The 24,281-nt window shown below is 43.7% G+C and overlaps 1 protein-coding gene across 1 annotated transcript in view; it reads left to right on the forward strand.

Annotated features, from left to right (window-relative positions):
- Positions 1-24,281, forward strand: part of DUSP16 (dual specificity phosphatase 16) — a 45,298-nt gene that overhangs the window by 8,332 nt on the left and 12,685 nt on the right. The window contains exon 3 of the mRNA XM_007469333.1: positions 9,276-9,439. Coding sequence (XP_007469395.1) covers positions 9,276-9,439 — 164 coding nt within the window. The remainder of the gene's footprint in view (positions 1-9,275; positions 9,440-24,281) is intronic.

Raw genomic sequence — 24,281 nt, forward strand, 5'->3', positions numbered from 1 at the left:
CTGCTGAATTCACTGTGGCCATGAAGCCCCCACTGGCTCCCAGGCAGAGTTGGGTGTCCTCTTGTCACACGCACTCCTTTGGCCACCCGCCGTAATTAGCCAATTATTCATCTAATTATTTGGTTGAAGTTTGTCCCACTGAACTGTCAATTCCAGAGAGGGCCTCTGTCGTGGTCACCGCTGTCTCATCAGCCAGCGCCGTGTCCGGCTCGCAGCAGTGCCCACGGCATGGCTCTGCACCCTCCTGTGGTTGCCAGTGGTCTCCAGGGTTGTTTGGCTGACGAACAGGGACCCTTTCCTTCCCGCTGGTCTGCCACATCTGCTGGGGGGCGGTGTGCTTGGCCCCGGAGGAGGACGGCTGCCGGAGTGGACACACCCCAGGGGGTCCCGGGAGGGCCTGCTCGTGGTGGATTAGGAAGCCTGAGCTTCACGGGAAAAGGCCCAAGAAGTGAGCTGTGTGGTGACCCGTGCACAGTTCACACGTCAGGCAGATTGGACTCCGGAGACCAGACTCCTATTCCCTTTTCCTCGGGACTCAGAGCATCGTCTCCCGATGGATAGTCTCATGAGGCCTTGCCCCCGACGGTCACCAGGGGCACATCCGGCAGCCGCTTCATCCTTAGCCGGGATCTGATTATAGTTGGTCCAGTTCGTTTCCTGAGAGCTGTGCCCCTGGTTCCCTGAGCCCTGGATGTCGTACCGGACTCTGTCGTCCTGAGCCGCCGAGGGAACCCACCTCTCATGGAAAGTACCCTGGACATGATAGAAGCACCCTGAGGACTCACTGGGGCTTCTGAATGATGAAAGCAGCATTTACCAAGTCTCCCTTTTTAACCTGTCGTAGCAGAGAAATGTTTTCCTTGCGCTGTGCCGCATCGCTCACCCTGAGGGTCCTCTGGGGCCTTGTGGTCAAGGAGTAGGAAGCAGGTTCTGGGCTCACACCCAGGCCCGCAGAGCTTTCAGCTCTGAATGGAATCAGGAAGTCCTTTTTTTTTTTTTTTTTGCGGTACGCGGGCCTCTCACTGTTGTGGCCTCTCCCATTGCGGAGCACAGGCTCCGGACGCGCAGGCTCAGCGGCCATGGCTCACGGGCCCAGCCGCTCCGCGGCATGTGGGATCTTCCCGGACCGGGGCACGAACCCGTGTCTCCTGCACCGGCAGGCGGACTCTCAACCACTGCGCCACCAGGGAAGCCCCAGGAAGTCCTTTTGAACACCCAAACTACGCAAGACTTATGTCCATCAACAGCTATTCATTGTATCAAGGGAGGATTCAGTAAACATTTAATTATGTGCCAAGCACTGTGCTAAATGCAGAGGTGATTGCAAAGGAGTGTGAGACACAATTCTTATGCAGACAGTTCACAGGGTATTATAGCTGGAGAGGTAAGAGGTCAACACACACACACACACACACACACACACACACACACACAGAAAGAGAATTCACAATTACCAGGTTAATGGTAAATTCTTACTGCCGTGTGATGGCTCTGTGTGTGTGTGTGTGTGTGTGTGTGTGTGTGTGTGTATCTTTTGGCTGCGTGGCTTGTGGGATCTTAGTTCCCTGACCAGCGATCGAACCTGCGCTTCCTGAAGTGGAAGCACAGAGCCCTGACCACTGAACTGCCAGGGAATTCCCATGATTATACCTTTTATAGAAGTTCTAAGTTGACAAGATCATATTTAAATACACTGGTCAGGGAAGAATTTTTTTTTTTTAATACAGCAGAATTTTAAAAAATGCAACAGAATAGAATTGAAACTAGAGGGACTTCCCTGGTTGTTACCAGAGGCTGGAGATGAGAAAGCCCAGGTGTGGTGGGAAAACAGAAGATGAATGGGCCTGGGCCATGGTGGTGGGTAGAATAGGGGCAGTGAGGGTGGACAGTAGAGTGGGATCAGATGATGAAGGGCTTCAGTGTCTGATCAGGAATTTTGAATTGTATTCTGTGGGTATTTGGAAGCAGAGGATACATCAACACTTTATCTTAGGAGCTTAATCTGGCAGCAGAGTGGAAACAAGTTGGGAAAAGGACGGACAGATCAGAGAGAGCTGTTCCTGAATTTATCTAACAGTGCGGCATGGAGCTCGTGGGCTGAGGGGGGAGGCAGGGACAGACAGACGGACATCGCAAAAGCAAGTCCGAGTGTTGGCATACCAGGTGGCTGCTGCTGAGGTGACTGGGAGAACGGGGCAGACGCGAACAGGGATACAGAACCAAAGAGAGCGAGATATTGGCTTGGAATTTATTTTAAAAGTATCAATAAGTCTTTCAAGTGAAAATGACCAAAAGAGGATTGAAAATGTTAGGCTGGAGTTTGGGACCTCAAGCCCCCAAATGCAACCTTGTAAGTCTTTGATTTTCAGGTGAACACGAGCAGAGGTGATCTCCTTAGTAACCTCCTCCTTCCATGCTGATGGAAGCAAAGGCCTTCTAGGTCCTTCCTCCTCAGGAAGCCCCAGGCTGCTGTTCCCTTGGCTGTGGTTTCACGTCTTAAAGTCACTGGAGGACCAGTCGGGTGGCCTCTCTGAACCTCTCTCCTGCTTATAGCGCTTGTTGCCTTTGCTCAGCCAAGGGTGGATTCTGGCCGTAATTCCTTTTGATTGGTCGTTCTGGTTGTGCTGTTCAGAACAGTCTTTGTTTGAAGGCGTGTATTGAGAGTCCTGCCTGGCTGTGCGTGTGTGCGTGTGCGTGTGTGCATGTGTGTGCGCGTGCGTGCGCGTGTGTGTGCGTGTGTGTGTGTGCGTGTGTGTGAAGAAGAGCCTCTGGGTATAGTTATGTATTTGCCAATTTGAAAGATCAGTAAGAGTAAAAGATATCACTTGACATCTTCTGAGAACTCTACTAAACAACACTTCTGGATTTTGCCAGTCGAATTGATCTAGATAACATTATCTTGAGGAATGTAAGATTTAGACATTATGAGACACGAGAACTCTTATAAGTTGCATTACTTTAGTATTTAGTGCTTTTTTTTTAACGCTAGTATTTTGAAAATTTTTAATTCTTTTATTGTGTGTTTGATAACTGTGTTAATCCAAAAATTAGCTAGAGGGCTTCCCTGGTGGCGCAGTGGTTAAGAATCCCCCTGCCAGTGCAGGGGACACGGGTTCGAGCCCTGGTCCGGGAAGATCCCACATGCCGCGGAGCAGCTAAGCCCGTGCGCCACAACTACTGAGCCTGCGCTCTAGAGCCCACGAGCCACAACTACTGAGCCCGCGCGCCACAACGAAGAATAGATGCTGCTCGCCGCAACTAGAGAAAGACCTGCGCGCAGCAAAGAAGACCCAACGCGGCCAAAATAAATAAATAAATAAATTAATTAATTTTTTAAAAAGAGAGAGGTGGGATTGTTTTGTTTAAAAAAAAAAAGTTAGCTAGAATGTCCCATTCCCCAGTTGTGCCAGGTGATAGGTTGTTTTTCATACAGAGTGAGCTTTTGGGGGGGTGTTATTTATGGGGCAAGTTTTACGAGATGGAGGCTACTTCTCAGGCTTCCTGGAGGATCTCCACAGAAATGCATGTCTGTCCACCAGTCCTCTCAAGTGGATGGAGGAGGGGGAATGAGAGTTTAAAATGAACGTTCCACGTCATTTGGGATTTTTCTCTTCTGTCCACCAGTCCTCTCAAGTGGATGGAGGAGGTGGAATGAGAGTTTAAAATGAACGTTCCACGTCATTTGGGATTTTTCTCTTCTGTGCTGCTCAGCGGAGAGTTGACTAGATAGGACATAATTGCTGCCGTCGTTGCTGAGAAAAGTGTGCCATGCTCCCTACCCTCCTGGAAATGATTGATCAAGCCTGTGTGGTTGGGCTTACCCAGACCAACCTATGTACATTGGAAAAGTACAGTTACACATTTTTGTTTGCTTTCTTTGGAGGTACAAAATTATGTTGCCTTTCCTTTGCCTTTTATGTCAGTGGTTTCAGCTTTCCATGTATACAGTCCACTGACCCTGGGAGAACTGTGACCATGCTTGTGTGTTTTCAAATGGTTAGAGGATAAAGTTGCCTGAATCAGTCACTTCAGACTAAAGTGCAAAATAGTTATTCATGAGAGCAATTAAAATACTTGCAAAATACACATTTCAGCATTTCATTGTTTAATAGTAGGGTTGTCTCCTTTGTGCAGACTTTTTTTCCCTCTGGAAATGGAATGGTGGATGGCATTGGCTTTTATAGAAAATTGTATTTATGGTTTGAATTGTGAAGGAGGTACTCTTAAGGGAAGAAGCATTTCTTGGCTGAATGAGAAGAAAGTGATATACAAATTATGAATGCCTTTAAGCTGTACCAAGTGTTTTCTCCGTCCAAAGTAATATGTATGGTTTTATTTATAAATATGCATTCTACAGGTAAATTTGTGGAAGACTAACAGAAATATGGATTTTTAACATTGCAGTTTGTCTGCCTGTTCATCCAAGTCTGTAGAGGCCAGTGGTGTCCGTATGTCTATCCGCTGGCCACCTCTACAGGCCAGGGTGTCTGCATATGTGTCTTTCTTCCTCTTAAAACAAACACTCCTAGCACAAGGGGCCAAAGCCGGTACAGCGTACTGAGATTCAGGTCTGTCTGAGGATAGCACACATGCGTTGTTCGACTTTCTATTTTCTCCATTCCTAGATGATAAGCAGCATAAAATCTAGGGACAGGAGAAACTTGGCAAGATTGGACGGTGAGTCAGATACTTGAACAACTTTAAAAAATATTTTTAAACTTTTTCAAGAAGCGTGTCAGTTTCTCAGTGCTGCTTTCACAGTAAACAAGTGGAGATCATGAACTGATGTTGTGTCTTCTTGTCATAATAGAATCTAACTTAGGGTCTGGGGACAGCAGAGGTGGGACAAGGGCAGAGATGGCTCTTGATTCTGTGTCTGTCAGCCATTTGTAACAGAAAGTTTACGTAGATGAATTGTACTTTTCTTCTTGTAAGAGGAGGAGGGACATTTCAGATGTATTTCAAAACTGAGTTGCTGATGAGGCTACAGATAGTTTCTCGAGGGTTCGAGGGTTCGGGTAAGTCAGGCAGTGTCTCATCTGTTGTTAATTAATGAAATGAAACTGGGGTCACTGGAGTCCAACGATGAATGAAAGGTCAGCGAATGGAAAAAACTGTCAATAAAGGAGGATGTCAGCAGAGTGGAACATTGTCAGAGATGAAGATCAGGGAGAATGTACTCTTTGGCTGAGGTCGTGTTGTGTGGAAGTTACCAGGAGTCCTGGTTTGGGACATTTCAAGCCAGCCTGAGCACTAGATGAATGCTCTGATTTCACAAAATCTGTTAAATATTTTAAGGCTGTTTGGATTTGTGCTGCTAGAGATTAGTTGAAAAAATTTGTAAGGAAAAAAAAAGTTTCTGTTTGTTTTATAATGTGTTATTGCTGTTTTGTTTGGCTTTGGGGTTTTGTTTTGAGGCTGAATAGTGGCTGCTTTCTCTCTTTTTTTTTTTTTTTTTTTTTTAATCTGTTAGAATTTTCTAGAGCCACACTCACATTTTACTTGTTAGGACCACCAAAGTTAGAAGCGATTTAGGATAAAATGAATGATAGAGCTGCACTTCAAACAGCCCAGGCTGGCCGGCCTTCAGTTTACGATTGTTGGAGAATCTGTCCCCTCTGAACGTAGTTCGGTGGAGGACGGGCTGAAAGTCACCGAGACGCCGCAACCGTCTCGCCACTGATTCACAAACTGTGATCGTTAGCCGGCCATGACCGTGTTTTTTGTATCCCCCGCTAGTTTTTCCTCAGCTTTGTTACTGGTCTCATGTGACGCACACTTACAGAGTTCTTGTTTCTCTGGTCAGGTCAGATCTCCTTCCCTTTTCTCTCCCTCATCGAAGTTTTTGAACCATGTGGCTTGGGGGAAGCAAGGCCCTCCCGTCAGTTTGGGAGAGGCCCGTGGCCATCTTCAGCCTGGTGAAATGAGGCTAAAATGAGGGCAGGACCCCAGAGATGTCAGCAGGCTGTCCCCACAGCCTAGAGAGCGTTGCAGTTAATTCCGTGGTATTTAGAGACACGGCTTAGCAGAGCGAGTGAGAGTACAGTCTCGAGCCGGGCTCACGTCCAGCTCTGTTGATTATCACCCTGCGTCTTTCTGAACCTCTCTTTCCTTATCTGTAAAACGGGAGTAATCGAAGCACCTACCTCATGGGGCAGTTGTAAAGACTGAACAAACCCTTGTAAAGTGCTTAGAGCAATGCTTGTCACATAGTAAATGTCTAGTAACTCTGGGAGTCCTTACATTATGTATAAATATGATGACATAAGTTTCAAATGGAATTCAAGTGGAGTTTCCTTGGATTGTCTGGTTTCTCTGTTCTCTGAGAACATTTACTGGACTCTCGTTTTGTTGGATTTAAATGAGAGATCGTCCCATGAACTGTTTTGGAGCCAGAATAGGAAAAAATATGAAAACAGTTCTTTAGAGAAACACCAGAACAACAAAAGTTAATGGAAGTTAAAATTTAAATTATAATCAAAATAGTGGCCGTCCGTTATCGTGTTGGGTAGGTGTAAGATAGGCAAATAATGTATATAGACTCTTTAACATCTATTATTACAAGAACTGCTTTGAGGGAAAAACTCACCTTAAATAACTGCATTATGCAGTTAAGAGACTGAAAAGGACAAAACATTTATGAAATAAAATGATAAATCCTAAACAGTGACAGGCACATACGTATGCCAATATTAACTGACCCCTTTTTTGAGATTGCCGTGGCTTATACTTTAGGTGTAGGGATTCTAATTTACTTCATTCCAGTAGCTGCAACAGCCCTAGCACAGCATTTCCTTGTGTGTGAGTTCCACCAGCTTAGATTTTAAGAGATTTTAGGGGGGAACATGGGAGGGGAAATTCCATGGTCAAATAATTTTGGGACCCTTAAATTAAATGAAAGTAAACTAGTTTCCTTAGAGATTTTTTTTCAGAGCTTTTAATACGTGTGCTGTGAGTCTCCCAGGGAGACGTGATATGCAGCGTTTCTCTTACTTTTTGGACCGATATCCCGTCTGTCAGCTTCCTGCAGGATGCCAGCACCCTGGAGCAGACTCTGGGAAATGCAGCCTTAGAAGCATTACTGTTTTCACTTTGTCTCAGGTGTATCCTACCGAGGTGTAGCTGCAGATCAGGGGCGGAGGAGGGGAGCCCACAGATGAAGCTGGGAACTCGATGTCAGATCACTGTACCACGGAGGGCTCACTCTGCGCAGGCACAAAGCACTCACGCATATTAGCTAATTCAGTCCTCTGACAGTTCTGTGAGGGCGGTGTGATCATTATTCCCATTTTATGGACAGGAAACTGATAGCCAGAGGGCATAAGTCACTTGTCCAAACCTGACAGCTAGAACATGGTGAAGCCAGGACACAGACTCAGGTACAGGGGCCTGTGCCCGTCCTCCCTCTGCTGTACGGTCGCGGGGCTCACGTGTGTGTGGTTTGTATGCTGTGTGTGTGTGCACGGGGCGGGCCGGTGGTGGTGAGAGAACAGCATGAAAGTGTGAGGTGACAGTGAGTTTTGTGTGGCTGGAGAGCGCGTTTGGGAAGGGCAAGAAATGAAACCTTAATGCTGAACAGGTACAGGTCCCCAGGGCCTCGTCGGTCCCGCAAAGAAAGGTGGGGTTTCTATAATGGAACCCCCTGCTCTTTCTATCAGGTTACCTTAAGAACTTTAATAAGCAAACTGCTTAAGAGTAAAAACAGTGCAGACACTTGGCTTGGAGGCTAGGGATGCACACCTACATTTTGCAGGTGGCGTGGTTGTTGTCACCGACTTGCTGCTGTCCCAGCTTGCTGCACCGTGCACCCCATGCTGAGCACAGACAGTGGACGCAGGAGTCCAGAGGATCATGCTTGGGTTGAACATAATACAGGGGATAAAAAAGGGTGACACCTCCCCCGTCAACTCCCTGCACTTCTGCAGTTTTTGAGGGCATATTTTATATGTTTCTGGAAGCGCAGGAAAGGCTAATGGAATGTAGCTCAAGGAGATGGAGATAAATATTTAATGAGATTTTAGAGTCCTTTTTAAGATTTTATTTATTTTATTTTTTATTGGAGTATAGTTGCTTTACAACGTTGTGTTAGTTTCTTGCCGTATAGCAAAGTGAATCAGTCATATGTATACATATGTCCACTCTTTTTTTAGAGTTCCTTCCCATTTAGGTCACCACAGAGCACTGAGTAGGGTTCCCTGTGCTATACAGTAGGTTCTCATTAGTTCTCTATTTTATACATAGTAGTGTGTATATGTCAGTCCCAACTAGGGTCCTTTTTAAGGCTTGATTAAAGAGGTAAAAATGAGGCTTCTCTGTCTTCTTAACAAGTTAAGTATTAAAAATATACACATATTCCCTATAATCCAAATGTCTTTGGTTCCGAGTTTAGATGTAGTGACTAGTGAGGGTCTGGATAGTGAGGGATTCTTCTGAAAATGTATCAGAATGTATTCAGTTCTTGGGTTTGGATTTGGATAGCAAGGAGTATTTAGACTGGAAAACCCAGTGAAGACCTTGTTCATCTTTTCTTTTCTGAAAGGAGGTGAGAGTGTCCCCTTAGCCAATAGATTTCTCTTCATTAACAGGTAGTGAGATTGTGACCTAATGAAGATCATAGAGTAGGTCATTATAAGGATGGGACTAGAAAACACTGGATTCCTCTGAGTCCAGAAATCTTGCCACAAGGCGTCCATGTAACCTGAGCAGTTAGGGTCTGTCGGCCCTTGTTCACAGTGCTCAGCCAATGAACAGGAGACCCCGGAATCGGGGGTAATTATGCGACCCTTGATATAGAGAATATATGTAAGAGTAAGGGGAGTATGTGGTATCTTTGAAATATAAAACTTATACAGTAGGAATTTAAAGTTCATTCTAGAAGGAACTTTATTTTAAAGAAGTCACATCTGGCCTCAGTTCATGTGTTTTTTTATCCGCATTTTGCACCTGTCTTGGCTTGGTTATCTGCTACTTTCAGTCCTCTTTAAGTCACACGAAATAGGACAGGGAGCAGGGAAAAGACGTAGGATGCGCGAAGGTGAGGGGAGTGAGAGCAAGGGGGTGAGTCACTAAGTGCCTTCAGGGCCTGGGGTCCCTCTCGTGGGCTTGCAAAGCCGGGGCTGGTGCTGGATTGTACCCCAGACCGAGCAGCTGTGGACGGGGCTCCACTTCCGTCTCTGGGATCTGATTGTTCTTTTCAGACAACTGTATTTGAGTAGTTAGCAGAAGGCTGGTTTTCATCTTTATGCACGGCGTAACTGTACCCTGTCTGTCCTTAGGTGGGTTTGCCGAGTTCTCCCGCTGTTTCCCTGGCCTCTGTGAAGGAAAATCCACCCTAGTCCCCACCTGCATTTCTCAGCCTTGCTTACCTGTTGCCAACATTGGGCCAACCCGAATTCTGCCCAATCTCTATCTTGGCTGCCAGCGAGATGTCCTCAACAAGGTGGGTGCTTTGAAAATATCCTTCATTGCAGGGTTTCTTGACAGCAGCTGGAGAAGCACTGGGCTGCCGGTGGGCTGTCCTTTCAGGCACGTGCACCCCGTGTTCTTAGTGCAGCTCCCCTGTGAGCAGCCCAGCGGCCATGCCATCCTCCCCAGTGCCGTCTGCTGTGACGTTCTGCTCGCTGTAGGAAGGCTAAGCTGTGGTCAAGTGTGCTGTTCTTACAGGTCCAAGAGACCTGCGGTTGGGCACACCCAGGAAGGCTAATGCCGCCTAGGTGATTTCACATATAGAGATGTATTTATTTACTGCAGCAACTAGAAAGGGACTCAGGTTGGCTTGGACTGAGGAAGATCTCATGATGACTCCTGGCTAGAGGGGTGGGGAGGGGGGTAAAAGGATGGTGAGGACCAGCGCTAAGAAGACGCGCTGCCGGCGCCCCGCCTGAGGCCCCTTGGAGCAGTTTGGTTGAGAAAGAAGAGGGAGGACCATAAATACTGGATGAAGAGGATGTGAGCCATTGTGAACAAGGTGTACCCAACGGAGGAGCCGTATTGATTGCTTGAGGCCATTATATATGACTGTACACACATAACAGCGGTAGAACTAAGATCCGTCTGTCTCCACTGCTTATATGCTCTTAACCAGTGGTGCTAGAAAACAGTGCTCTAACTGCCTGGAAAGTGATTTGTCTCTAAAACCTCTTATTTACATCACCTCAAATTGAAAAAGCAATCAAAGATCTTAATTCAACTGCTGGTGATCTACAAGTGCTGCTTTTTGGGTATTTCTGCTTGAGGAGCTGAAAGAATTGGGCTGACCGTAAAATAAGCTTCCAGGTGGGCTTGCTTTTATTTTAGCACGTGGAAACAAAAACACCCTCTCATTGGGCAGCAAGGAGGCATTCTTTTTGCTCTTTTTTTCTTTTTTGTTCTCAAAACTCCTGCCTCTTCAGAATTTTGCCTGGACATTTTTGCTAACATGTCTGCTCGTTCTGTGAGGTATTTGAAATTTGATAGCTTATGCTTGCACTGAGCCTTTCTGGTAGGGTCACGATGTCTTTGAGCACGTGATTTTTATTAGTTCTCTTTGAGAGATAAGCAAACTATGTCACAGAAAGCAAAATTAATTTCCTCAAGTCACATGCAACCCTGGGGCAAACGTGGAGATGCTTTATTTAATCCTTAGATCAGCAAATAAAACAAAATGAAATAAAATTCCTAGTTAAGGATCCTGTTCAGAATTACCCCCAGTAAAACTTAACCAGTCAGCTGGCAGGTGATTTTACAAGTAGTTATGTTACAGGTCCTTTTTGTTACTTCTGACATTCAGTGCAGTGGTACCTTGATTTTGCTGCATACCTTTTCCAGGTTTAACAAATGGGTCAGTTAACAGCTAAGTGAGGCCCGCAGGGTGAGAGCAGTTAAACTGGTACCTGAAGTTGAGGTGTGCCGGGGGCTGATAGTTTTCTGTTTTTAATTGGCTTCTACGTATCTTTGTGCTAAACAGGATAGGCACATAGATGCCTTGAAAGGAAATGGTTGTAGGGGGAGAATGGGTTTATGCACGCTCATGGGGAAACAGCTTGAGCAAGGAGTCACTGGGGCAGACTGTGAGAAAGCTGCTGTGGGAGCTACCGACGTGCGGACTAGGGAGTGTTGAGGAGAGTGCTTTCACAGGGGTGAGTAGAAATTTCTGTGTATGTAACCTCTAGATTCACTGTTGCGAAGAGTCCTGGTGCTGGAGGGCATCCTACGGATCATTTAGTCAGCCTCCTTCATTCAGTAATGAGGAAATCGCAATTCCAGAAATGTTAAATAAACTCCACCACATCACCCCGCTGATGGGCTTTAGAACTGGATGTGCCTCTCTTTCGAAAACAGCATAAACTCATCTCCCTGCTCCACTCTCTGGTTTAAACTTTCCAGGAGAAATAATGTGCTCTCTTCTTCTGGAAGATCTCCAGAGATGAAGATTTTATAATCTCCCCGAATAGTACGTTCCTTTTCAGTCCAACTTAGAAGCTTCTAAGAACAACCACCACAAGACCACTAATCTTATTAGTCATCTTCCTATTTATTTATTTGTAATAAAGTGCCACTAAAATATGTTAAAAGCATGTCACGGAAAATTTCTGAGGAGGATAATAGTGTTCATCATTTAAAATGCTAGGCTCTTTTTGTTACTGCATTTGACCCTCATAACAGGATTTGGAGGTAGGTTGGCTCTGAGTTATGTCACTTACTTACCCAAGATTTTGTGGCTAGAAAGTCATTGACCTCAAAGCTAGTGAGTGACAGAGACATCCTCAAACCCAAACTACCCTGGCTCTAAGTCCTGTGTTTGTAGAACACCAGAAATCCTCATCGTCTGGAAATTGAAATCTCTGTAACAGGCTGTCACGAAGGACTGACTGACAAATCTTAACAGTCTGTTGAGTCACAGCTGAGATTTGTTTCCTCCTGCTTTTTCTACAGCATGTTGTATACCAGCACCATCCCGCAGAAGTATAATGCAAGCCACATATATAATCTAGAATGTTCCGATAGCCTTATTTAAAAAGTTAAAAAAAAAAACCCAAGTGAAATTAATTTTAATAACATTCATCACCGTATGTCTAGAATATGATCATTTCAACGTGCAATCAATATAAAAAATTATTGGCACTTTACAGTTTTTGGTACTAGGTCTTTGAAATCTGGTGTGTATCTTATGGACTCTGCACCTCTCACTGTGGACGTGCCACATGTGCCTGTGCTTCCACAGATCAGATGGTGCAGGTCAATACTCTCAGCATGTGATTGTTTTTACTTAGGTCTCAAAGACATAGCTCTTCTGTAAAAGACTGTTAGAAGGCACTGGTAGCAAAAAGAACACACTTCCTTTCCCCTCACATCTGTACTTTGTTTCCCACAATCTGTCCTCCTCTGGTCTTTGAACTGGAGTTGTACAGCTGTTACACTAAAGCAGTTTGCTGATGCCCACAGTTCACATCTGACTGAGTAGGACTTGAACCAGAATCTCTAGTTATAATGGGAAAGACAGAAGTTCCTGATGTTTTTTTCTCCTTTACCAGTTAAAATTTCAAATGGACTTTTGTTTCCCACTTACACACGGGATGTGCGATGGAATTCCCTACTGCATGTAGTTCCTGAGCCAGGACCTCTTCGGTGTCTTCACTAAAGCTGCTGTGCCCCCGCTTTCCCCATTTTAAACAGGGTGCAGTCAGATTTTTGGGGGTAGCTTCTTATATCAGTCTTTTAACACGCACAGTTGGCTTTCCTGGGCTGCCTTGCTGTTCTGCCCATCACCAGGACTACTGCCACTTTCTCTGGTGTTTTCGTACGAGAGTTAGGCTGTAGCCTGGACACTGTATAGCCAAATACTGCTTTCAGGTTCCTCTGTGATCTAGGAAGACAAAGGCTTGTGTCGTCAAAATGATCAGTAAAAGTATTTATTCAGGGTCCACGGTGTGTAGAACGCCATACAGAGTGCAGGTTGGTTAGACAGGACCTGTTCCTGAGACGGTAATTCGCAAACAAGGTGACTCGGGCAGGAGCGAGAGCCGGCTCCGGACCGGGAGGATTCGCATGCCAGGGCTTCACCTCACCAGCCGGAGCCACGTGCCTGAATCTGCTTCTTTACCTGCAAACTGAAATGATTCCTGCCTCCTAGTGTTCTTGTGAGGCTCCAGTGACGTGGCCTTATGCCAGGCACCAAGAGCAGTTCCTGGTTTATAGGGACACTGTTATTGTCACCACCGGGTAGCGTGTACAAGGGTCTAGGGTGAGTGGTGGGTACACTGGGCACGGCTGGCTGGAGGAAGTAGGTCAATTCTGAAGGCAAAGGGAGTGGCAAATGCAAACTCACTCATTAAACTGACTTCAGAAAGAAAAATGACAACTCCTTTATCTGGATTTGCAATGCCTGTGTGATTTAATGGGACCTCTGTCCTCAGCCTGAATGAACATGGGCAACTTGGCCAAACAGAGCAGTTGTATTAAAGCTGTATTCCATATATTACTCCACAGTCTGTATCAACAGAATATAGAGCCCATATTTAGAAATTAGTCCAACTACAGGGCAAAGTTTATATCATGGTTTAGGAGAAGGAAACTTAAAGGGGAAAAAAAAGTGAATGCAAATCATAGCAGTAAAATTAAGATTTATTTTTTGACTCACAAAAATTATTTTTGAACACTTTCTTGATTGTGTTTTGAAACCAGAATCTATTTTTTAATTTCTTAGGGGGTAATCTTTTCTACTTTACAGCCGAACCCCTTTTTATACCCAGCCTGCTACATTCAGTGTAATTTCCTTACTTGAGGCCAATTAGGAGAAAGGACAGTTTGAATTAGTGAAAGATATACATTACAGGCTGGGGGGTGGGCAACAACTTTACTGAGATATAGTTTATATACCATATGATTTATAAGATATTTTTAATTGAGATATAATTGATGTATGACATTATATATATAATGACGTATGTTATACGTCATTATATAATTGACATATAACATATTTCAAGTATATTAGTTTCAAGTAACATGATATCCAAGATTCAATATTTGTATATATTGCTAAATGATCACAATAAATCTAGTTAACATCTACCACCGTACATAGCGACTCCTTTTTTTTCTTCTGATGAGAACTTTTAAGATTTCTCTCTTAGGCACATTCAAATATACAATACACTTATTATCTGTAGCCGGCATGCTGTACATTACACCTCCATGACTTACTTGTTTTGTGACTGGAAGTTTGTACCTTTTGACCACCTTTACCCCTCCCCTCCACCACCTCTGGCAGCCACCAATCTGTTCTCTGTATCTGTGAATTCAGCTTCTGTTTGTCTTTTAGATTCCGCATGTAAGTGAGATCATAGAGTATTTGTCCTCTGTCTGACTTAGTTCGCTTAGCATAATGCCTTCAAGGTTCACCCATGCTGCCACAAATGGCAACATTTCCTTCTTTTCTAAGGCTGAATAATATTCCATTGTATACATAATACCATGTCGTCTTTATCCATTCATCTATCAGTGGGCACTTAGGTCGTTTCCATGTCTCAACTTTTGTAAATAGTGCTGCAGTGAACAAGGGGGTGCGTGTGTCTTTTGGAGATAGTGTTTTTGTTTCCTTCGGGTAAATACCCAGCAGTGGAATTGATGGATCAGACGGCAGCTCTATTTTTAATTTTTTGAGGGGCCGCCACACTGTTTTCCATAGTGGCTGTACCAGTTTACATTCCCACAGACTATTATTTTAAAAATAAGGTAGAGTAAGGGAACTAACATTTATTGAAACTTGTATATTATGCGCCACTTTATCCTCATAACAGCTTTACAAAATAGAGATCGTTAGCCCTGTTTTACAGGTAAGGAAACTAAAGCTGAGGGAGGTCAGGTAGCCCCTCCAAGGTCATTCAGGTAGCGGACAGTCACGTGCTGAGCCGGCTCCGGGCACAGCCGGACTGGTGCCCGTGTGCTTGTCCTGCACGCTGAGTTCACCCACAGTAACAGGAGGAAGGAGGGTTTAGAGGCACGTGTGCTGGCAGAAGGGGAAGTGGTGGTAGTAGTTTATCAAAAACGTCCTTGTGATTGTTTCTGTTTTCTCAGTGTAGATCGTCCATGAGCAGAGAGAGAGGGTGAGGGAGGGCATATGGAGAGTTTGAAAAGAACGGGGAGGGGCTGGAATGGCATCCAGGCTAGAGGCCAGGTGAAGACCAGGGGCATAGAGTGCCCGCTGGGGAGCGTGGCTGGAAGGGGGCCCGGCAGCAGCGTTGCTGAGTGTTCTCGGGCCACGTTCAGCTGCCTGCGTGCAGATGCAGACTTGGTGGCGAGCCAGGTTCATCCAGGGCTGTGATCTTGCCAGGTGAGTGTGAAGAGGTGACAGAGGGACACAGTAATTGAGGGTGAAAGCGAGGGAGGGATTCCAGGTGACCCTCGAACAGTGAGGGGGTTAATCCTAGTATCGTTTATGGTCGGCCCTCCCCCTCCACAGGGCCTCTGCAACGTCAGATTCAACCAGCTGTGGATCCTGTAATGCTGTAGTGTTTACTGTTGAAAAGCATCCATGTATAAGTGGACCCGCACAGTTTAAACCTCAGTTGTTCAAGGGTCAACTGTGTAATGACTGGCCACAGAATTTAAGCTGGACCAGGAAGGAAGGACAGACGTCATGAGGATGAAGGACAGAGGGAGGCTGAATGAGGTCCTGGGGGAATTGAGGGACGCCAGGAGTGGTGGTGGAAGACAGTAAGCTGGAAGGAAGGAGGCGGCGTCCTGCAGCGCGTTGTGTGAGGTTATGGTTACTGGTAATGGCAGAGACCGGACCGGGCCTCGGGAGGGAGTGCTCAAGGTGAGGCGCTCAGAGAACCCAGAGGCCACGGTGTCGGAAGGATATTTGAAGGCCAGAGAAGAAAGATTATGTTATCAGTAGGAAGCATGTGTTAGCCGACTGAGCACAAAATTGAGCCAAATATTAAACAGCACGAAGGCTCTCTGGAAGCCTAAGGATTACGATGTTTAATGAAGGGACAGAGTAATACTGAGCCGTGTAGGCTTTACACAACACACTGAAACAACGCTGAATGAATTGCGTAAATTCCTTAAGATGTGGTAGGAAGTCACAGACCTCCATCTCTGAGTAAAAGCAGTCATGATTCTATAAAACAAACCCGTTCTTCATCCTTGTAGTTCCATCCCAGTTCTTGCTGTCAGGAACGGTGACATGAGATGCCCTCTCGGCCACTTATATGCCCGGCCATAAACATCATCAGGAGAGAAGGGAACAGAACAGTCACGTGACAGTCACGTGATGCCTCAGCTGACTGCAGCCCCCGCCCACCCCTCTGCTCTGCCGCCCTCAGCAGGTGGGCGCCTGTCTCCTGGCAGCAGTGGGCTCTGGGCCGTCGCAGGGGTACTAACCCCATTTGAACAGTTTGCTCACCAGGACGCAATTGTGTTCGTTCCCGGACCTGTTTAGGCCAATGTACTTGTTATTATAACGATGGACCTTAGTTAAAATATTGCATACACGGATGAGATATGAATGAGGAAAGAGAGTTGTTTTTCTGTGACCTAAGCTAAATGTTTTCGAAAGATTCAGGAAAGGGAGTTCCCTGGTGGCACAGTGGTTGGGACTCCGCACTCCCAGTGCAGGGGGCCGGGGTTTGATCCCTGGTCAGGGAGCTAGATCCCGCACGCGTGCCGCCACAACTAAGGAGCCCATGTGCCTCAACTGTGGAGCCAGTGAGCCACGATTAAGGAGCCCACAAGCTGCAACTAAGGAGCCCACCTGCCGCAACTAAGACCCAGTGCAACCAAATAAATAAATAAATATTAAAAAAAAAAAAGATTCAGGAAAGACAGATTGCTGTACGATTTTTTCTGTCTTACTAGGTGGGGGAAGGCAGCTGTAGAATATTTAGGGGGCAGCCATAATCTAGAAGATTCTGTCCTGATTTATTGCTTTACTAGCTCTTGCTCTTTAAAGAATGGAAAGTATAAGTGGTAGATGCATTTGGTTGTGATTTTCTTAAGAACTCCAGTCCGCTAACCTATTTAAAAAAAAAACACCAAGAAATTAGTGAATTAATGTACATTTATTTGTTTTGAGTTAAAATGTTTTACGTATATATGTAACATTTTTAACGGTTTCCTCTTTTAACTCATTTTTTCCACTGATGTATAACTATCATTTTTTTCTCATTTCATTTTGTGGTTAAATTATTATCACTCCATTTCAACACATTAATGTCCCCTCCCCCCTTACATCAGTTATCTAAAATAAAGCTACTACTTAAATGCATCTTTTCGTGGCACACCGTTTTATATGTGGAGACATAAACAGCGTTGTAGGCTTGGATGACTGATGTTTCTTACATGAGGTCCGAACTGCCCCTTTTTCGTGTTTCCGTCGGGCCGTGACCCTTGGGCACGTGGCAGCAGCGGCGTGAGGCTGGGGGGACGTGCACGTGGGCAGCCAGGCCTCAGCCTGGAGCAGCAGATGCCAGTGTGAACACGGCAGCAGGGCCACGTGGCTGCAACTGAGGTGACAATCAGGGAAAAAAGAGGTAAAATAGGACTGATTAGTCTCCTCCAGTAGCCATCAAGTGTCCTGAGTTGCTCTGAGAGTCTCCTCAGAGAAGTCCATGCCCAGAGGGGTGCTCCTTTATTTCCTGACTGGTTACAGTTAAAAAGGGTGGAAAAGGATGCAATTAAAACTTTATATTCTGTTACTTCATTTAGTTAAAAAGAAAGTCCGTATGTACGCTAGTTACTTTATTGCTCCATGTAATTTGCTTTAAAAAGAACTTCAGTAGAGAATGGCAGTTAAGAGGACAGATCCTGGAGATGAGAATATGCTTGGTTTTGGATTTCTACTCTGGACCACTTGTTAGCTGTATAACTTTGGAAACATTACAAGAACTCTCTAAGCCTCAGTTTCCTCATTTTAAAAATGAGAAGAATAATAGTATCCATCTCAAAGGGTGGTTGTGAGGATTAGATGAGACAGTCCGTTTAAATGCTTAGCACAGTACCAGGTACACAGTAGGCATTCAGTAAATGTTAGATGTTGTTTATTAATGTGTACCATGTGCCATAGTAGTATATTGTTAATATAACATAGCACCCGAAGCAGAGGTGCCCAACACATTTTTTATTGAATTTAGGTTTAAGTGGTCATTTCTACAGAATGTAGACTATTGGGCTAATTGTCAGAAGTGTACATTGTTATAGCCTTTGTGTGGGGAAATCACATTTGATGCTCACTAGTGACCTGTCTCACGTTAGTGTTGTCCTTTGTGAGCATCGCCTGTGGTCTTTTGTGTAGAGTAGGTAACGCTGCCCACGTCAGCCTGTCTCCTCAGAAACTCCTATGTCTTTATTATTGTACTACTTTTAATTTAATAAATCTTTGTCACACTGTTGATGGAAAGGAGATGGAAATGTAAAAAGGTTCCTTTTTTTAAGGAGCATTCGTGAGAGAGGCCTGAAAGACTTTTATCTCCAGTGACGCTGACATTCTTGCATGGGAAACACTGTGGTGATCAGACAGTGGTGGAAAACAGTGTGACCGTCGCTCGTGTACAGACGTTTAAAAGTTGTAAACACCACTGAGATCTAACGGGAGCCTACGAGACCTTCGGAAGGCGAGGGTCAGTCACTCTTAAGAAGCTCGCCTAGCTCCAAAAGCTATTTGTTGACTCTGTCATCTGATAGCTGAGAGGGCTGCACACGTGATCTGGATTTACTCTGTCTACCTCTTCTGTAAAACAATATGTTTATTGCGCTGAATGTGGTAAATGAAGGGATGAGCGAGTTGGCAGGAGGCTAAAATAGGGAGAAAATGACCAACTGTCCTTCGGGGAGTTGGAGTTGGAACAGATCTGTACAGGAGGTAGCATTCCAAGAAAAGGAAGACGTGACCAGAGTTGCTTCGAAGAGAATGATTTCAGGCCAAGAACATTTCCTGAGAGGCAGCAGTGGATGACTAGATGAAGTGGGTTGCATAGGCTTGCCTGGAAAATGGTGGACGGGATGTTAGCTGAACAAACACGTACTGAGTGCAGCTGTGTACCTGGTGCTGAAGGGAGAAAAACAGGCAGAAGCATCCGGCCCAGACCTCACCACTTCACTGCTTAACAGGAGAGACGAGTGAATCTGCTAATGAGGACACAGTGTGCTCGGTGCTTTACTAACAGCATGTCTAAAGTCCTTTGGACAGGCAGAGAACAGAATGGTTAATTGTGCACCAGTAGGAGGGGTTCATAGTAAGGTTAACTTCAACAAAGTAGAAAAGTGGAAGAGTCATCAGGAAGAGGAACAGGGCCTGCTGAGCTCAGAAGCGGTGCGAGCAGCATCGGGGAAGGGGGATGCACATGTGATGGGGATTTGCCGATTGTACGGGACAGGAGCAGGCAGCGAGACATGATGAAACTAAGCGTGGATGAAGCACGTAGCTCGCATTTAATTACAAGAAAGATTACTCTAGTTGTTGTTTGGAGAGGAAAACACCGCAAACTTCAAGCGCTCCCTGTTGGCTTTTTTGCTACCATGGTGAGGGCTTACCCCTGAGCAGCGACTGGGAATAGAGAGAAAGGGTGGACGGGAGGGGTGATACCAGGAGGGTTTGGCAACATTAGGATGGGGGTGGTGAGGAAGAAAAACGGGATGAAATGATCCCATTTTCTAGCTCAAGTGTCTGGGTGGATGTTATTACCCAAAACCGGTTTTGGATTACAGAGAGGAAACAAGAATTTGAGGCAGAGAAGGGAGGAAGAGAATGTGCTGTGTTTCTGACATTTTGAGTTTGAAGGTCCTGAGGAACATCCAAATAGAGATACCAGGAAGTGGCTGGAAATGACGTCAGAAATTAAAGAGGGTGTGTGTGTGTGTGTGTGTGTGTGTGTGTGTGTGTGTGTGTGTGTGTGTGGGTGGGTGTGTGCATCATTTATTTATTTAAGAGTCATCAGCATGTAGAGGTGATAATTAAAACTACGGAGGGGGCTTCCCTGGTGGCGCAGTGGTTGAGAGTCTGCCTGCCGATTCAGGGGACACGGGTTCGTGCCCCGGTCTGGGAAGATCCCACGTGCCGCGGAGCGGCTGGGCCCGTGAGCCATGGCCGCTGGGCCTGCGCGTCCGGAGCCAGTGTTCCGCAACGGGAGAGGCCACAACAGTGAGAGGCCCGCGTACCGCAAAAAAATACCCAAAAAAACAAAAAAAAAACTACGGAAACAGAGTCAGCCTTCAGAGAGAGTATTTACAGCCAGAAGATGGCCTAGGACTGTATCTTAGAGAACAACCAGCATGTTCAGTTTGGGAAGAAAATGTTCTCATTGTGTGTGCATATATTCTGAAGTCATAGCACAAAATAAAACAAACAAAAGTATTCTAGCGTACTCTCAAATCTTGTAAATCAATGCACTTATTCATGCATTTTGGGGATTACATCTAACATGGTCATAATAAATTTACATAGTTGCCAAGGAGGGGCAAGTCATAGTAAACTGCCGCGGTTTTATTTTCTGTTCTTTGTTCCACTTCTCTCTCTAGTAATGAAGATAATAGAGAGTTGACTGTATTAGTGATGTGTGATCTTTTAAACAGCCTATTTTGCCCTTAAAAAATTCTGCTTTAAAGCCTCAATAAATTTAAGAAAACTGATATCATATCAGGCATCTTTTCCGACCACAACGCTGTGAGGCTAGAAATCAACTACAGGGAGAAAACTGCAAAAAACACAAACACATGGAGGCTAAACAATATGCTACTGAACAACCAGTGGATAACTGAAGAAATCAAAGAGGAAATCAGAAAATACCTTGAGACAAATGAAAATGAAAACACGACGATCCAAAACCTACAGGATGCAACAAAAGCAGTTCTAAGAGGGAAGTTTATGGTGATACAAATTTACCTCAGGAAACAAGAAAAGTCTCAAACAACCTAAACCTTATGCCTAAAGCAACTAGAGAAAGAAGAACAAACAAAACCCAAAGTTAATAGAAGGAAAGAAATCAGAGAAATAAATGAAATAGAGACTAAAAAAACAATAGAAAAGATCAATGAAACTAAAAGCTTGTCCTTTGAAAAGATAAGCAAAATTGATAAACGTTTAGCCAGACTCATCAAGGAAAAAAGGGAGAGGGCCCAAATCAGTAAAATCAGAAGTGACAAGGAAGTTACAGCCTACACCACAGAAATACAAAGGATCATAGGAGACCACTGTGAGCAACTATATGCCAATAAAGTAGACAACCTAGAAGAAATGGACAAATTCTTAGAAAGATACAAATACAATCTCCCAAGACTGAACTAGGAAGAAACAGAAAATATGAACAGACCAATTACCAGTACTGAAATTGGATCAGTGATTTTAAAACTCCCAAGAAGCAAAAGTCCAGGACCAGATAGCTTCACAGGTGAATTCTACCAAACATTTAGAGAAGACTTAACACCTATCCTTCTGAAACTATTCCAAAAAATTGCAGAGGAGGGAACACTTCTGAACTCGTTCTATGAGGCTACCATCACCCTGATATCAAAACCAGACAAAGATATCACAAAAAAAGAAAAAATGACAGGCCAAGATCACTGATGAACATAGATGCAAAAATCCTCAACAAAATACTAGCAAACCCACTCCAGCAATACATTAAAAGCATCATGCGTCATGATCAAGTGGGATTTATCCCAGGGATGCAAGGACTTTTCAATATCCACAAATCTGTCAGTGTGATACACACCACATTAACAAATTGAAGAGTAAAAGTCATATGATTATCTTAGTAGATGCAGAGAAAGCTTTTGATAAAATTCAACATCCATTTATAATAATAATAAAAAACAAAACTCTTCTGAAAGTGGGCATAGAGGGAACGTACCTCAACATAATTAAGGCCATATACAGTAAACCCACAGCTAAGATCACACTCAATGGTGAAAAGCTAAAAGCATTTCCTCTAAGATCAGGAACAAGACAAGGATGCCCACTGTTGCCATTTTTATTCAACATAATTTTGGAAGTCCTAGCCACAGAAATCAGAGAAGAAAAAGAAATAAAAGGAATCCAGATTGGAAAAGAAGTAAAACTGTCACTGTTTGCAGATGACATGCTACTATACATAGAAGATCCTAGAGCCGCTACCAGAAAACTACTAGAGCTCATCCATGAATTTAGTAAAGTTGCTGGATATGAAATTAATATACAGAAATATGTTGCATTTCTATACACTAACAACAAAATATCGGAGAAATTAAGGAAACAGTCCCATTTACCATCACACCAAAAAGAATAAAATACCTAGGAATAAACCTACCTAAGAAGGCAAAAGGCCTATACTGTGAAAACTGTAAGACACTGGTGAAAGAAATTGAACACAACATGATGGAAAGATATACCATGTTCTTGGATTGGAAGAATCAGTATTGTTAAAAGACCATACTGCCCAAGGCAATCTACACATTCAGTGCAATTCCTATCAAATTATCAATGGCATTTTTCACAGAACTAGAACAAAAAGTTTTTTTAATTTGTATGTATGGAAACACAAAGACCCCGAATAGCCAAGACTATCTTGAGAAGGAAGAATGGAGCTGGAGGAATAAGGATCCCTGACTTCAGACTATACTACGAATCTACAGTGATCAAAACAGTAAGGTACTGGGAACAAAAACAGACACACGGATCAACAGAACGGGATAGAAAGCGTAGAGATAAACCCACACACTTATGGTCAATCTATGACAAAGGAGGCGAGAATATACAATGGAGAAAAAAGTCTCTTCAATAAATGGTGCTGGGAATACTGGACAGCTGCATGTAAAAATATGAAATTAGAACATTCTCTAACACCATATACAAAAATAAACTCAAAATGGATTAAAGACCTAAATGTAGGACTGGAAACCATAAAACTCCTAGAGGAAAACATAGGCAGAACACTCTGACATAAATCGCAGCAATATATTTTTCGGGCCGTCTTCTAGAGTAATGGAAATAAAAACAAAAATAAATAAATGGGATCTAATTAAACTTAAAAGCTTTTGAACATCAAAGGAAACCATAAACAAAACAAAAAGACAATCTACAGAATGGGAGAAAATATTTGCAAACGATGCTACTGACAAGGGATTAATTGCCACAATATACGAACAGCTCATACAGCTTAATATAAAAAAAAAAAAAACAATCAAAAAGTTGGCAGAAGACCTAAACAGACGTTTCTCCAAAGAAGACACAAAGATGGCCAACAGGCATATGGAAAGATGTTCAGTATTGCTAATCATTAGAGAGATGCAGATCAAAACTACAATGAGGTATCACCTCACACTAGTCAGAATGGTCATCATTATAAAGTCTACAAATAATAAATGCTGGAGGGGGTGTGGAGAAAAGGGAACCCTACTCCACTGTTGGCAGGAAGGTAAATTGTTACAGCAACTATGGAGAACAGTATGGTGGTTCCTTAAAAAACTGAAAATAGAGCTACCTTATGATCCTGCAATCCCACTCCTGGGCATATATCTGGAGAAAACCATAATTTGAAAAAATACACGCAACCCACTGTTCATTGCAGCACTATTTACAATAGCCAAGACATGGAAGCAACCTAAATGCCCATCGACAGATGAATGGTTAAAGAAGATGTGGTGTATATAGTATAGTATCATATAATATAATGGAATATATAATGGAATACTATTTAGCCATAAAAAGGAATTAAATAATGCAATTTGCAGCAACACGGTTGGACCTAGAGATTATCATATTAAGTGAAGTGAGTCAGAGAGAGACAAATATGATATCACTTATATGTGGAATCTAAAAAGAAAAAAGGATACAAATGAACTTACTTACAAAACAGAAATAGACTCACAGGCATAGAAAACAAACTTATGGTTACCAAAGGGGAAAGGTGGTAGGGAGGGATAAATTAGGAATTTGGGATTAACATATACACACTACTATATGTAAAATAGATAAGCAACAAGGACATACTGTATAGCACAGGGAACTATACTCAGTATCTTATAATAACCTACAATGGAAAAGAATCTAAATATATATATATATATATATATATATATATGTATAACTGAATCACTTTGACATACAATTGAAACTAACAACATTGTAAATTATACTTCAGTTTTAGATTCTGCTTTAAACTTAAGTCTTTACATGTCCTTGTGCTATAGGTTTATTGGATTTCACTGATTTGAGTGTAGTCTGATTGTTTCAAGGAAACTCGTCATTTTAATCATTCTGCTAAACTTTTCTCTTTAAAAATGATCATGCTAGTATGTTATTAGTTACTTCAATTGCTCTTTCC

The sequence above is a fragment of the Lipotes vexillifer genome, unplaced genomic scaffold, assembly GCF_000442215.2.
Source record: "Lipotes vexillifer unplaced genomic scaffold, Lipotes_vexillifer_v1.1 scaffold395, whole genome shotgun sequence".
In the NCBI taxonomy this organism is placed as follows: Eukaryota; Metazoa; Chordata; class Mammalia; order Artiodactyla; family Lipotidae; genus Lipotes; species Lipotes vexillifer.